Source organism: Pelobates fuscus, chromosome 4 (genome assembly GCF_036172605.1).
Source record: "Pelobates fuscus isolate aPelFus1 chromosome 4, aPelFus1.pri, whole genome shotgun sequence".
In the NCBI taxonomy this organism is placed as follows: Eukaryota; Metazoa; Chordata; class Amphibia; order Anura; family Pelobatidae; genus Pelobates; species Pelobates fuscus.
The window spans coordinates 199,480,911-199,497,129 of record NC_086320.1 but is presented as its reverse complement, the minus strand read 5'-3'; the positions used below and the strand labels follow the sequence as shown (position 1 = coordinate 199,497,129).

Sequence of the window (16,219 nt, the reverse complement as noted above, 5' to 3'; positions counted from 1 at the left end):
TGTATAAAGCAAATTATCTTCCGCTACTCAGTAATATCAAACAACAACTACAGGGGTGGAAAGGTAAATATGTTTCATGGACAGGCAGAATAGCGGCAATAAAAATGATGATATTGCCCAAATTACAATACCTATTCAGGACACTCCAAATTTGCTTACCAAAGGGTTTTTTCACTGAAACCCAACGCTTGCTTAATAGTTATATTTGGGGAGGTAAGCGATCCAGAGTGGCAGCCACCACCATGTATAAGCCCTTTAAAGAAGGGGGGATGGGAGCTCCAGAAATATTAGGTTACTACACAGCAGCCCTCATGAGTACCCTCATAGGAACATTCCACCACATCACGATGCCACCATGGCACCAGATTGAAAGGGTAAACACCGGTGGATTGGCATTGCAAACCCTGGCTTGGATCCCCAAACATCAAAGACCAAAAGCCATTCATGTCTGTCCCACGACCTCAGCTACTCTCACAGTATGGGATAAATATGTACTAAAACACTACCCGGTATCATATATTTCCCCAGCACTGCAAATACAAGCACTCCAGGAACTTATCCCTGGATTTGACAGTGGCCTGTGGCAAAACCACAGAATTAAGTGTCTATCCCAGATCATGCCAGAAGGCCGCCTACTACCCTACGAATCGCTCTCTGAAACATTTAGTCTACCTAAAAGAGCATATTTTACATATTTACAACTGCACTCATGGGTGCGGAAACAGACCATGGAGGGCAAAACGCACAAACAGGGAACTCCCCTGCCACCACTAGAGAAAATTTGCGTAGCTAACCAGCAACCACAAAAGCTATTCTCTATTTTATATAAGCTAACCAGAATTCAAACACTACCTAAAACTTTACCCTTTGTGCGAGCCTGGGAACGTGACTTACACGTGAATATATCAAATGAAACCTGGTTAAAAATTATACAGGCCCATAAACATCTCACACTTAACACATCACATGTAGAGACGAGTAGGAAAGTACTCTATCGTTGGTACATAGTTCCACAAACGCTACACAAATATGATAAAAGAAAGTCCGGGAACTGCTGGAGGTGTTTTAAAGAACCCGGTACGATGCTCCACATATGGTGGACGTGTCCAAAATTACAACCCTTCTGGGAAGGCATCTCAAGTATTATTAGGAAATCCATAAGTTATAATATACAGTTTTCCCCGGAAACATTCCTATTATTAGCACTACCTCAAGACCTACAAAAAACAGACCTATATCTCCTTTACCATATCATTATTACAGCTCTCACATCCATAAGTAAAATGTGGCTAAATGCAAACACCCCAGATCTTGACAAGTGCTTAGATATGGTGGAAATCACCAAATCCTATGAAATTGCCGCACGGCAGATGAAGAAAGGGAAACAGTTCTGGCAGGACGCATGGGAGAAATGGGACGCCTGGAGACAGGCATCCAAAGGTGTAACTCACTAGGAGTCTCGACTGGAATACGTGTCCCTGATGGAAACTTGACCAACAACCCCTGATACTCTGGTCCTTCTTCTCTTACCCCCCTCCCTCCCCCCCCCCAACACCCCACTGTTATTTACTAGTTCATTTCATAATTGATAACAGAACACTGTTAGAGTATATCATACAGTTCGCACAAAGTTATAGGAGAACGATTTGACTTTCTGTTGATCACAGACTTAAAACCCGGTAGCTGTTAGCTACTACAGTGTATGCGATATACCCTCTTGTGTAACTAAGTCTTGTAAGGAATGTGTACATGTATTCTGAACCGATTTTATGCAAATTTGAGAAAACTGTTTCAAATTGTTCAAATATGTTCTGAAAATGTGTAAATTATTGAAAAACCTAATAAAAAAATATTACACAAAAAAAAAAAAAATATAAAAAAAAAATCTATTTTGATAATAAAAAATATCAATGTAGAAAAAAACCTCAAAATGATACAAAATATTTTTTTTATATAATTAAATCATTTTAAAAGTGAATCAAAAATATTGACTAAAAAAAGCTTATCCAACTGTATTAAATTGAGGCCTATGTATGATCTTCCTGATGATAATGCTTAAGAATAATCAGAGAGAGAAGCAGGGGAAGGCTTTCATTTCAATTCACTGCCCAGTTAACCTCTCTGACTTTGCAACACATTCTGCATCTCCCATCCAATCCGATGATGTGTATGCAGAAAATCAACCTTGGCACTATTTATTGGCACTCATGAAATAACCACTTACAGTTTAAGTTGATGTCTCCATAGGGAAGTGGTAGCAAAGGAGAGTGCAAAGGGTGATGAGTGTAGCGAAGAATTGGATTTCGCCTGTAAATCTGCTCCACAACTTCAGTGTTCAGACAGTTTTCCTATAAAAAGACACCAATATATCAATAAATCTTATTGTTGTATTTCTGGTGTGGAGAGGTACTAATAAGGCACTTGTCATTGTCTTGCATCTTACATGTAGTATGAAAAACAGCAGCACAATTGTCTTCACTAATTAGCTCACCAAAGATATCACGCCTGGAAATATGTAACCATATACAATAACGCATTACTGACAGAAAATTATATAAAACAATATTTATACTGATCACTATTTCTCAGATCTTTTTTTAAATTGAAGAAATCTTACCTTTATATCCTGAATTAGTTGTTGAGTTGGCGTGTCAATTGGAGCCTTTGTGTCTATCACATTCTGAATGGCACTAGACCACCTTGTGGCTTCATTTAATAGTTTGGTATACAAGCGGTAACAGTGTTTGCGACCGTACACTATCACGTTCCAGTATCCTGCAACAACAGTGGCAACTATACCATAATACACAAACCATGAAAAGATAAAGTGGTGGTTCATTACTATTAGCATATATTTTGCTGTTATTGGAATACAAATAGAGAGATACGTAGAAGATAATCATAAAGTTGCCTGTTCTCATGGTGGGTCTATCATGGGAAGAAAGACTGCAGGAATAATGGTTCTACATGATGCAGAAAGCAGAATTACTGGATTACACAACAGCTTTAAAAGCTACATTTATCAGCAAGAACATCAGACAAGGTAAGTGCACTTAAAGTGGCACAGATATGGCCATATAGTAAAACAAAACTGAATTCATGGTGCTGTTATGGATGAGTAAATATCTGATTTATGTCATGATAATAACAATAGATAATAACATAATGATTTATTCGGCATGCTGCACTCTTTAGGGTCCAACTTAGGCCCACATTGAATAGCTTTGCATATAATTCAAATGTGATAACATTTAAACCTGTGCAGCAGAGAGAGTTCATATGGCACATAAAGTGAATCTTTGATAAAACAACTTACCTGTTTCCTTAAATATTTTCTCTTCAGGCTGTACCACAGAGCACAGGCTGTTCAGCACCAAGGTGCCCAGTTTCATAGCACTTTTCTCTGAATTCTTGTAGTAGTCCAAAGAATTGTGGGTAAGGACAAACCATCGTTTCTTCAGTTTCAACGAAGGAATTTTAGGGCTATTTTTAACTTCTTTCTGTAACCACCCTATTGAAATAAAAAGGTCAAAATAACGTATTGCTTACACGTTTGAATAATACGTTTTCAACAAATGTAGAAAACTATAGCAAACAGATCTCAAAGTGAATTTTTAGGTATCTGTGCTATGACAGCAATCGTTTTGAGTAACAAATATATTTGCTCGGATTAATTGGCAATTGTAAAATGCACATTTGGATTTTCAGATTTAAAAAGTAAAATATAGCAGTTGTGTACTTGTAGTGATTTGCAAACACACAGCAGCTCTAAGTCAACCTTAGCCCATGGCATGATATCACAGGAAGAAACTGTGCTTCCTCCTAGCTGACCAATAATAACTAATGTGCACAGACCCATTTAAAGCTTCATAGTTTTCTGTGAGAGTGTGCACTTCAATCACAAATAGCTTCAATAATTATAAACAATGAAAAGGCAGTGTTTACACTGCCCCCTATGGACAACTCCAGTGGACACTCCTCAGATGGCCACCAAAAATGGTTCCTGGGGCAGTGCTGCACAGTGCGCATCAATGCCGTTCAGCATCTCCATGCTCTGCATGTAAACACCAAATTTTCCTCATAGAGATGAATTGAATCAATGTATCTCTATGAGGAGGTGCTGATTGGCCAAGCCAGCGTTTTGACCCTACCCCCCTCCTTGCCTAAGGGAAAGCATTGGATTGGCTAAAAATAAAAAATTCTGATGATGTCAGCAAGGAGGTGGATCGGGGGTTGGGCCGCTGCCTGCAGACCTGCGAGGTGCTGGACATAAGGTACCTTTTTATTAACTTTTAAGGGGGGAAAGCCTGGTGGTTTTAACACTATAAGGTCAGATATACATGTTTCTTTCTTTTTTTTTTTTTTTTTTTTAATTCTTTATTTTTGTAGTGCACATAGATATTACAGGCAGGCATGAGGTGCCCCGAAAGCAGTCCTCAGGCATTTTCCTCGCGCAACATGCGGGACAAAAGATTAACAGCACAATTTTTTTATATCTTATGCAGCTTGAGTTAGGCTTTTAAAAATGGGTATGTACTGTAATAAGGCTTGGTCAATGTTTATGCTAGTCCAGGGGTAGGCAACCTACGGCACTAGTGCCATGCACGGCACTCAAGGTGTCTTTACACGGCACTCAAGGCTGCTACAGCAAAACAGGCTTTGGCCTATCAGGAGTCCCAGTGAAACTTCAGATATCTGCTAATATGAAAAGGCGGTGAAGGTCAATCCTCAATTTATGCATTGCAGCACATAGAGTAAGTGATCTCAGATCACTTCCTCTCAGCACTTGTGAATAATAATCCACACTGTGGAAGAGCAGCCCACAGCGGATATTGCAGCTCCTGCCCTTCACCTGTACCTGGCCAGCCTGGTCCCCACTGGAACCCATGGAAGCAACCCACACTGCTAGATGTACACAGAAATACACAATAACCCTCCCCTCATACAAATAATACGAACAGCCCACAAACAAACATACATACAATCTGCACAAATGTAACCTGCTAACAATCCACATACATGCACACAACCCCACATGCAGCCTCTCACATGCAATACCACAAGCAGCCCCCACACATACACACACACTACCAAACACACAATGTGGCATATCCATCCACACACACAATTCCACAAGCAGCCCCCATACACCGCCCACACTCATATGTATCATACACGATACCACAAACTACTCCTGAACATATACAATATAATAGCTCATATACGCACAAATACAACGATACAAAGCAATTACTGTATAAATAACACAAGCAGAATACGGCAGCATACACACCCCAATTTAAAAAATTAGGACCGGCACGCTACGGGACATCACAATCCTATATCGGCACAGTACTGCTAAAAGGTTGCCTACCCCTGTGCTAGTCTATAGATGTTACAGGTTATGCATGCATATTATGAGAGCTGTATAAACATGTTGGTACAGTTTGGTTATAGTAAATGGTCAGGCTAGATTTCAGTTAGTCGCTTTAATACTGTTATTAGTCGATTAATACTATCATGCTTTGATACTATAGCGGTATAGTTAAACATACTTCTTGTCTGACTAGGCATAGAATATGTAATTGAATGTTGTGCTAAACTTAATCTAGATATGTAGTAGCTGGAGGGCAAAGGCAATAAAACAGAGGGAGCATCAGCATTTGAGATTGCCCTGCAGCTTTTCCACCCCCAATTGGACTCCATGCCAGCAAGGTGACGTTCCGTGGATGCACATTTAGAGTCCTTTCTTTGGTCGTGAAGGAGTTTTAATTTTGAAGAGGGACAAAAGGTCTGGAGACTGTTATGGTAATTCTAGTCCCGTTAAGTGGCAAAGTAGTATGGCGGTATGGCCCTTTATGGTTGACCTGTGATCCAGTCGGGTGCCTGTCTTCGGCGGCAGACCAGTCGGCTGTTGTTGCAGATCCTTCTGTTTCTGCCCCCATGTGATGATCTGGGCGGTGTGGTAGGTAAGGCCAGTGTCCCACTCCATGTTTTATGGCTTTGGGCTCGATCGGTTTAGCGCAGCTCCGCCATAGCCTGGCTTGTGGGGTCACGGCTTGTACTTGCTTGTTCCTTTGCAGCCTGCATCGGCAATCCGCCCGTGTGAAGTCAGGAGAGGTGGGTGCGCCATTCGGCCTTTGATCGTGGGTGGCTTGTCGTGCCGTCTCTGCCATTTTAGAAGTTTTCTCTTTGCACTGTGTCCGCTCTGCTGGTGCTTTGAGTGCCGTTGTTGCTGCACTCTGATGGGCCGCGGGGTGGGGACCGGGGTCACCCCCGCCGGTCCAGAGGGGGGGAAACAGGGCCGGATCCGCCTAGCCTCGTGCTTCTGCCTTGCCGCTGGCGGGCAGGATAGCCGGGCAGCGGCCGTCCACCCCACTCACCTCCCGAGCGGTCCCCATGTGGATGACGGGGATCGCCCCTCTGAGGGACTAAAACTTCCCAGCAAGCCTCTCCTCGGGACCAGGGTGGCTTCATGCACTGGGTCACAGCTACCAGCCTTTGGATGAGTATGTAGGTAGTTTTTAAATTGCCAAAACTGGAGAGTATCTCAGGAGCTACTCCATTGTGCGTCCGTTCGGCATGGCGGTCCGGCCCTGCCCCCCGATATACATGTTTATATTCCTGACCCCATAAAAAACAATTGTAAAACTTTATGATAAAATGCTTAGCCCTTACCTCGTACTATGAACTCCTGCCCTTCAACCCTTGTGTCACCCTTTGACCTTTGCAATAAAGTGATCCAGTGATGCATCTCTTCTGGCGTATCAGAATTACAGTGAAGGACACGATTTGCAGTGATAATTACAAATGAATTTGGTCTGAATGGAAAAAGAGAATGGAAAAATATTTACATTTTAGCAACAACATGGCTAATGTTTGCACAACACCCTCCAGCCCAGACACTGTCTGTACTGGTCACCAATCATAACATAAATGGAAATATCACACGCTGCTATTATTTACTGTAAAGCTTTGGTGTGATTAAAAGAAAACGATCTGATGATGATTAAACATTTTAAACATATATCACTTTCCTTTCACTGAGTTTCGTTTTCAAGAATTACATGCTGGATTCTCAAAAAGGAACAAGGATGGTCATCACTCAAAGGACTTCCTATTAAAACTTTCTGGTTTTCTGTTTTTAAACTGAAACATTGACAGACAGTGCAATAAAAGCTACATTTTAGCAGAAAGCAAGTCCTTTGAGTGCTGACCATCCTTGGACGTTTGTGTAAATATATATATATATATTTAGGAGTCCAGGCCAACTCCCGGGTTTTGCACTCCTCCCTGTCACAGGTTCCCTATTCCAGGGCCCTACTTAACCTTGACCCGCAGAGAGTCCCAGGAGGAAGTATTTCCTAATTAAGTAGATTAATCTCATAAGAGCAGACTAGAGTAGGACCTGCCAAAATGGATACATAGGCACTGTGGCAGGCTTATGCAATGTATGAACATATACTGTAACTAAACTCTTATTATTTTTTGCCTAGGTGAGGTGTTTTTATAAAAACTATTACATTCTGTGAGACTTGAAATTGCTGTTTAGTGAGTCAGTGCGCTAGATCCTGTATGATATATTTATACTTAAAATGTATAGGGTATTGGAGAATTACTGCAATGATGTACTTCAACTTGAAATCTGAATCTACCTAAGGATTCACATCAGCAGTTTTCCAGTTACTTTACGCATTTTCAGACTTAGCCACCAGAGGTCTTCAGTAAGATTATCTGATTGTTAGTACCATTTCTCCTTTGCGTTTGATTTCTGAAGGCTTTTTGGTGATATTTCTACGTAGCTGTGTCAGTGAAAATTACTACAGAACTAGTCATTGTGCTTAAAGTTGGTCTCCTTAAAAAGCATTAAAGTAGAAACTAGCATCAAATGGCAATTAGCATGCATTGAGGGAGACATTGGCATAAATTACATACAGTGATAGCCTGAGATGCACCGTTTATCATTGTATATGATAAATTCAACCTGCTCCCTAGCTATGCTTGGTAAAGCTAGGCAATGGATATAATATTAAACCATATTAAACACTTTCATTCATTAGTGAAATGTACCTGTGGAAAGTACAGAAGCTTACCTCCAAACAACGCAGTTTACCCTCTCCCCCTTAAATAAAATAAGAGCTGCACAGGAGAATGAAACGTTTATGGACTCTCAATGTTACGTGTTCATGCATGTGCTCACTTGAACTTATATCAAAAATAGCAGAAAGTACACATTAGTTTATTACAATAATATAACAATATTTTCAAAACTTACCTATCAGGGTTATCAGAGGCACACACTGAGTCAATCATTCCAACATCCAAAGTGCCCTGTATTAGAAGACAATGCGCCGTTATATAGTAGAAAGCCGATAATAATATATTAAAGGGGCACAGTAGGCACTTTAACAACGTCATCTGTAACCACGGCTGGTTCCCTTATTTACCACTATAACGTCTTAAAGCATAGAACTTAGCAGGGCTAACCATACAGATATCTTAGCCATAATTTTATATAGTTAGTAAGAAATCCTCTATTTAAAATATATAAATAATTGAGAATACAATATAAAATAAGGATTGTCTTGGAAGTTTTGTCATTTTAGATATTTATTATATAAAAATATAAATATAGACATATAAAATCCATTACAATAATTTATAGCAGAGTTTACCACAGTATATTATGTACTGAAAGAGTCGTACAACAACTTATTGAAGTTGTTATAGTGTCTGCAGTCCCCATGTCCCCATTGCTTTTTTGTGACCTTATCCTTCTGTGACAAATATCCAACTCGTGGCCCACAATGGGCATCTTTGCGGTCCGGTGGGCCGCAAGTACATGCTTGGTGTTAAAGCAGAGTAGGCACCTGCTTTCCCCACATTGCAGGTGCCTACTCTGGTAAAACTTACTCGGGAGGAGGGTCAGCGAGGGAGCTCAGCCTTCCTGCTCCTCTCTGCTCCCTCGCAAATGCTGTCTGTAGAGAAGCCGGGCGCCGGAATATGACGTCACATTCCGGCACCCGGCATCACTAAACTGCGCCAGAGGGACTAGTGAGGAGTGGATAAAAGATCCCCACTGGACCCAGGCCCCACATCGGCTCCCAAAGTTAGGGAGCAATAAAGAAAATGATGTGTTTGCAAGAATGTGTAAATGTGTGTGTGTGTGTGTGTCTGTCAGTGTGTCTGGCTATCTGTCAGTGAGTGTGTGTCAGTGAGTGAGTGTGTGTCTGTCAGTGAGTGTGTATGTCTGTCAGTGAGTGTCTGTGTGTCTGTCAGTGAGTGTCTGTGTGTCTGTCTGTGAGTGTCTGTCTGTGTGTGTGTGACTGTCAGTAAGTGTGTCTGTCTGTGAGTGTGTGTGTCTGTCAGTGAGTGTGTGTGTCAGTGAGTGTGTCTGTCAGTGTGTGTGTGTGTGTGTTGGTTAGTGTTGCATTGGCTGCGACTGGACAGTGGAGTACCTGGAGGTGCATAGAGGCACGCAACGCCACGTCAAATTCCGACGTGACATCGACGTGCTCCACCTTCACATGGTTTCAAGAAGTAGCAGGAGGATCAGATTTGGCACAGGGTGCGGACGGCGCCATTTGGGGTATACCAGAGGCCGAACTCCGGAGTCACATACTGGCAGCGGCAATGTGAGTGGAGTCTGCTTGTTGGCTAGAGGGGTGCTGGGATTTAGTAGAGGGGGAGGACTGGTATTTAGTATATGGGGGGGGGCTGTGATTTAGTAGAGGGTTGGATAGGGATTTAGTTGAGGAGGGTGCTGTGGTTTAGTAGAGTAAACCACTTTTCAAAATAAACCTACGTTTCTATGAAAATTATTAAAAAAAAAAATTTTTTTGCGGCCCACATAAACCTATACCTTGTTTATGCGGCCCGTGCCAGACTTTGAGTTTGACATGCTTGCTGTACAGAGTTACAGTCTTTTCTTTATCCTAATATACTCTGTTAAGCCAGGGATTCCAACCCAGTTCTCAAGTACCACCTACCAGTCCAGGATTTAGGGATTACCCTGTTGTGTCTAAAGTGTTTTTTTTTCTTCCCCTAAATAATATCTACGAAGAAGTAAGTAGAAGTATAGATCAGGGTGTTGCAGTGGATGTGATCTATTTGGATTTTGCCAAGGCATTTGATACAGTTCCACACAATAGATTAGTGTTCAAACTCAAGGAAATCGGTCTAGATGAAAATGCTTGTTCTTGGTAGAACATTGGCTTAAAAACAGAGTACAAAGAGTTGTCATTAGTGGTACATTTTCAAGCTGGACAGAGGTGGCAAGTGGTGTCCCTCAGGGGTCTGTTCTGGGACCCCTTCTATTTAACATGTGTATAAATGATCTTGAAGACAGCATTGAAAGTCATGTTTCAGTGTTTGCAGATGACACAAAACTTTGTAAAATAATACAATGTGAGCAAGATATTACTTTGCTGCAGAGGGATTTAGATAGACTGGGGGACTGGGCACTCAAATGGCAGATGAAATTTAATGTTGGAAAATGCAAAGTTATGCACTTCGGCGTAAAGAATACACAAGCAACGTATACCCTTAATGGAAGCGAATTAGGAATAACAACACACGAAAAGGACTTGGGAATTGTTATAGGCAACAAACTATGCAACAATGTGCAATGTCAATCAGCAGTGGCCAAGGCCAGTAAGGTATTGTCATGCATGAAAAAGGGCATTCATTCTCGGGACGAGAATATCATTTTGCCTCTTTATAAATCACTGGTAAGACCACATATTGAATATGCTGTGCCATTTTGGACACCTGTTCTAAAGAAGGATATTATGGCACTAGAAAAAGTGCAGAGGCGGGCTACAAAATTAATAAAAGGAATGGAGAATGGAATTTAGTTTAGAAAAACGTTGCCTGAGAGGGGATATGATAACATTATACAAATATATTCGGGGCCAATGCAAACCATTGTGTGGAAATCTATTCACAAACCGGACTTTACATAGGACACGCATTTAGACTGGAAGAAAGACGATTTCGTCTAAGGCAAAGGAAAGGTTTTTTTACTGTAAGAACAATCAGGATGTGGAATTCTCTGCCTGAAGAAGTGGATTTATCAGACTCCATACAGATGTTCAAACAGCTACTAGATGCATACTTGCAAAAACAGAATATTCAAGGATATAATCTTTCAATGTAGGATAATAACTGCTTGATCCAAGGATAAATCTGACTGCCATTTTGGGGTCAAGAAGGATTTTTTTCCCTTGCTTGTTGCAAAATTGTGCTTCAAACTGGGTTGTTTGCCTTCTTTTGGATCAACAGCAAAAAACAAATGTGAGGAAGGCTGAACTTGATGGACGTAAGTCTCTTTTCAGCTATGTAACTATGTAACCTTAGACACAACTTCGTAATCCCTAAATTCTGGACTGGTAGGGTGTACTTGAGGACTGGGTTGGGAACCACTGTGTTAAGCTATTATTTCAGAGTAATACATCTTTAAAACTATTTGCAGATATATTGATGTTAACGTAAATTCCAGAATTTGTAAAATACCATTGCAAAGTAAATAAAAAATGTTGATACCATTTGTGTTTGTTAACAGATACATCTTCTGCAACACCAAAAGGCTTAGCAGGATTATAATACTTATACAGTAATACAATCACAGAGGGGCCATGAAAGGATTTCCACTTACCACAGCATTTTGTGGATTCGCTTGCTCATCGTGCATCTCCCGAATCTCCTGATCTGTGGATGAATGAACTTGGCTCATCACACTAAACCATTGGCTGTTGATAGAACAAAATGCAATATATTAATTCATGAGCTGATTAACTAGGACATCCCTCTACAGTGATCAGTATGGGACAGGTTTTGCAAGATGCATCAGCTTTATAGTACATCCTACTATTTTTGTTTACATTTCGCTGTTAATGATAAATATTATACAACCACCTAATTTCTAGGAATCCAGTTTAATTTATTTTAAACAGCTCCAGGCTTTCTTACTTAGAAAGACAGCAATATCAAACTGATAATACACTTGTCATGCCAATTTAATTATAAAGATAAATTGTAATTTAGTTGGCAATCAGGGGCTTCTAGAACATCAAACATCAAATAAATTACTACTCACATCAATTGACCTCAGATAAATAGCTGATGAATTTATGTACATGTTTTGTACGATCCATTATATTACGACACATACATCTATATATGTACAGTTTATCAAGATAAAATGTTAACAGCTGTGAACTCTGCATAAAAATAATATTGGGTCTGTGGCATACTTATAGAGGGTATAAGAGCCCTGATATATACATATGAAAACATGTATAATTAAATGCATGTATGCTTTCATTGAAGTATTTATACTAAACAGTGATTTTTATATACTATAATATATATTTAAAAAAAATAATATATATGTTTATGAATGAAGACGAGTATACTATGGAGTCTGAAGAAAGTGTAGATACTTTTATTCAGCACAAATCATACATCAACGTTTCAGTCCAACCGGACTTTTCTCAGGACAAAGTGCTAGGTGCAGAACAGCAGTTATAAACACAAACAGTGAGCTAACTGGAGGGTGAAAAGTGAAGCAAGTGATGTCAGAGATGACGTATCACTATGTAAAATACACCACCAAACCTTAATTGGCTACCAGGTTGAAAGAAAGCAAGATCCATAATGGTCTGTGAGGGATAGACAAAATAATAAATGTGACATAGACTAAAGCCCTAGGGAATGTGGAGACAAATAATAACACAGATCAGGAACCTAAGTAAGAAAAATAAAGAACAAAAAAGGAAAAATATCCCTTGTTATCAATTAATAAGCTAATAACCAGAACCATATTTGTTTTTTAAATGTAAATATTCTTCCTATCTAATGGATAGTAAGTATGATGATACTCAACATAACCAGTGGGGCCGGATGTATCAGTTGAATAAGATGTGGACGTGAGGGAGACTCCCTTCTAGTGTTTACAGACAATATCATCACAAATTATTACCATCTCCAGTATTTTGAAAAAGTTAGTTACAGGTCACATAGAATAAGGCTTGTTATTCTTTGTTGACATCATTTAAAATTTTGTTGAAATCGATCTTCAAACAAAACAACCACTCCCTAATTTCTTGATGTTTATTTTCTAATAAAATAGCGGTGTATCAGCTCATTTCTAGGTATTTTGCACACAAAATTGAAAGTCATTATGAAAGACAAAGTTTAAAACTACACAGTAACCAAAATATCCCCCAAAAAACATTTAATTTATTGGATTGTTGCATGTGGTTAAGTGCTGCAGCATAGACATGGACATGTCTTGCACTTGATGTAAATTATAAATGGATAAATGCCATGACTGTGCCTTATTACAAAGTATTTTTTGTAATACTGGCAATAAAAAAAATGCAATGCAGTTAACTGAACATTTATTTTTTTTTCCGCATCATTTTGTAAAAAAAATATATATTTCACACACTGATGTATTATACATTTAATAATCAAACAAGCATGATAAGTGCATTTTAGTTTGACAGCACACTGTGACAAAAACTATGTAACATATGGGTTTTTAATCCTCTAGATGGCACTGTTACACTGAAAACATACTCCACTATTAAAATGGTTTTAAATACGTAATACTGTTTCTGAGAATTACAAATCCTGGAATAAAGGAGTAATATATCTCAGATCTTCTGTTAAAATTAAAAAGTTAAAAAAACACAGCTGGTCTATGTGGGAGTTGATATATGCTAACATACAAAATCAACGCAATTGATACTTTATCTTAGAGAGGAGGATATAATAAGGGAGATGAACATTTAAGAACATAATTTAAGAGCATATATGAGAAAAACAAATAATGGTAGAGAATACAAAAAGGGGGTGGAAAAAAACAAACTAGAAGACAATGGAAACATTCACAAAAAGGAACCAAAGGATAATGGGGAGGAAAAAAATGCCAAAAAACCCAAACAAATAAAATACAATCGGGGTATAAAAATATAAGAGAGTACCAAGAAAACTAGAAATCAAGAGAAATGGGCACTAAATAATGTAACAAAAAGAAATAGGGAAGCAGAAAATAATGTTTATGCGTTTTCTTACCCCACCCATATTTGGGGTTTATACGTAGGATTTTGAGGGTTTGTCAACCAAAACCCATATTCCATAGCCCTATTTAACCACTATAATATTGCTGTGATGGTTAAAGTCAACACCCAAGGCAAGCTTCGACACTCCAAATGCTCTTACAGTCATTGCTGTCAAAGCATCAGAGATGTATTCCAAAACATCTGGTGTGCAAAAGGTTGCCTACCTCTGGATGTTTTGAAATACATTTGCTATAACTGTCAGCCAGCATAGACGAACATCTTATGAACTATAGTTTCCATACATATGCAATGTTAAGATTAGCCATCACTGCAACATTGTAGTTAAAGGAACACTATAGGGTCAAGAACACAAACATGCTTGGCTGACATCATCAGACGTGCTGATCTAAGCCGATCACACTACTTTCCCACAGGAAAGCATTGGATTGGCTAAGATTTTAAAGGAGGCAGATCAGGGGCAGAGTCAGCACAAGCCAAACACAGCCCTGGCCAATCAGCATCTCCTTACAGAGATAAATGAATGAATCAATGCATCTCTATGAGGACATTTCAGTGTCTGCATGCATAGAGTGGAGACAATAAATGGCAGTGCTGCACTGCCCAGGAAGGACCCCTAGTAGCCATCCTAAGAGTGGCCAGTGTAGGTATCCCTTGGCTGCAATGTAAACACAGCCTTTGTACCTCTGAAAACACTGTGTTTGTGCAAAAAGCCTGAAGGGAATGATTATACTCACCAGAACAAATACGCTGCAGTTGTTCTTGTGACTATAATTGCACTTACAGGTTCCATATTTTATTATATGAGTCGCAGGGAACTCTGTTTATCTATGCTCTGTTTGTACATTTCTGTGTATTCTGTCTCCTTCTAGGGAACTAGGAACTAAACTGTAGTAGGTTTATGACTGTGTATGATCAGTGATTCTCAAGGAGATACGCAATGAGTGTGGCGGGTGTGCACAGGTGCACATAGCGAGATATTTAACTCGCTATGTGCCCTTTTGCATGGGATTAGGCTAGTTTGTTTATATGTCGTATGAGAAAGCCACGTATGCACTTTTTTTTTTTTTTTTTTTTAATTGGCATTTCTAAAAAAAGTTTAGAAGGCAGTTTTCTCTAATGTACCATGCTGTGTATGCCTATGTTGTTTGGTGGGAGCTTATTTCAATATTATAAATCTAGAAATTAGAGGCATATGGAGAAAAGAATTCAGGGCTGTGCAATCGTAAAATTTCCTTAGTTCCATAATTACAACCATCAGCAAACCATGCCATCCACCAGAACTTGAATTCTGCTGTTTTCATTGTAGCATTGGTCAGAGTTAGTTCAATAGATAATCGTTCGACACGTTTATCATACCTTGCATCCTCAGGAGACTCAGCAATTAAATGATAGGTTCGACCTTCCATTACTATGTCAATCCCGTTCTCTTTGCCAGTATTATCAACAATCTCCCTAAAACCAGAAAATTATACATTTTATTACTACCATATGTAAGTTATCATGTTTCTAACATTGCACCCACAGAACCAGGCACAGAAAAATTACATAATAAGAAAATGCAAACATATTATTTACTTAACTAATTCAATAGTTGTCTTATGGTCCATTGTAGTGATTTACAGACAGTATGATATGATTAAAAGTTCACTTAAATCTGAAGATGGCTGTTATTTGTCAGAAATATTCTAAATACATTTTAAAAAGACATTTTTATGACGTCCATTTCCTGCAAATCTCCAAGAAAGATCTGCAATTGCAATAGCAGTGACCAAGATTACTCAGCCAGTCCTGATAATACATTATTTTAGGAGCTCTGGCCATACAAATACAGCCTGGTCCATATCGCATAAACCTGGGCTATCTCACTCCTAACAGAATACTTTATATAATATATTCCATATCACAAGCATAGGTGCAAAAAATAATAAAATAATTATTTTTTTAGGATGGCGAGATGTGATAAAAATTCATCACATGGTACGATGTGATGTAATACAAATTTTCCTTAATATTTAAATATGTTTAACAATACCAGTCAATACATCAAGTTATCAAATGTTAGCGCATAAAAAGCTGTTCACATCATATAATTGTCTCAAACAATGTATGTTTGGGGCAGCAAAAAACCT

At 39.1% G+C, this 16,219-nt stretch overlaps 1 protein-coding gene across 1 annotated transcript in view; it reads right to left on the bottom strand.

The window, feature by feature from the left end:
* MYO10 (myosin X) overlaps positions 1-16,219 on the bottom strand; it is a 206,799-nt gene that overhangs the window by 12,233 nt on the left and 178,347 nt on the right. Inside the window, exons 28-34 of the mRNA XM_063451846.1 lie at positions 15,447-15,542; positions 11,657-11,750; positions 8,276-8,331; positions 6,679-6,821; positions 3,317-3,511; positions 2,618-2,775; positions 2,225-2,348 (exon numbers count right to left, since the gene is read on the bottom strand). Of these exons, the coding sequence (XP_063307916.1) occupies positions 2,225-2,348; positions 2,618-2,775; positions 3,317-3,511; positions 6,679-6,821; positions 8,276-8,331; positions 11,657-11,750; positions 15,447-15,542 (866 nt within the window). The remainder of the gene's footprint in view (positions 1-2,224; positions 2,349-2,617; positions 2,776-3,316; positions 3,512-6,678; positions 6,822-8,275; positions 8,332-11,656; positions 11,751-15,446; positions 15,543-16,219) is intronic.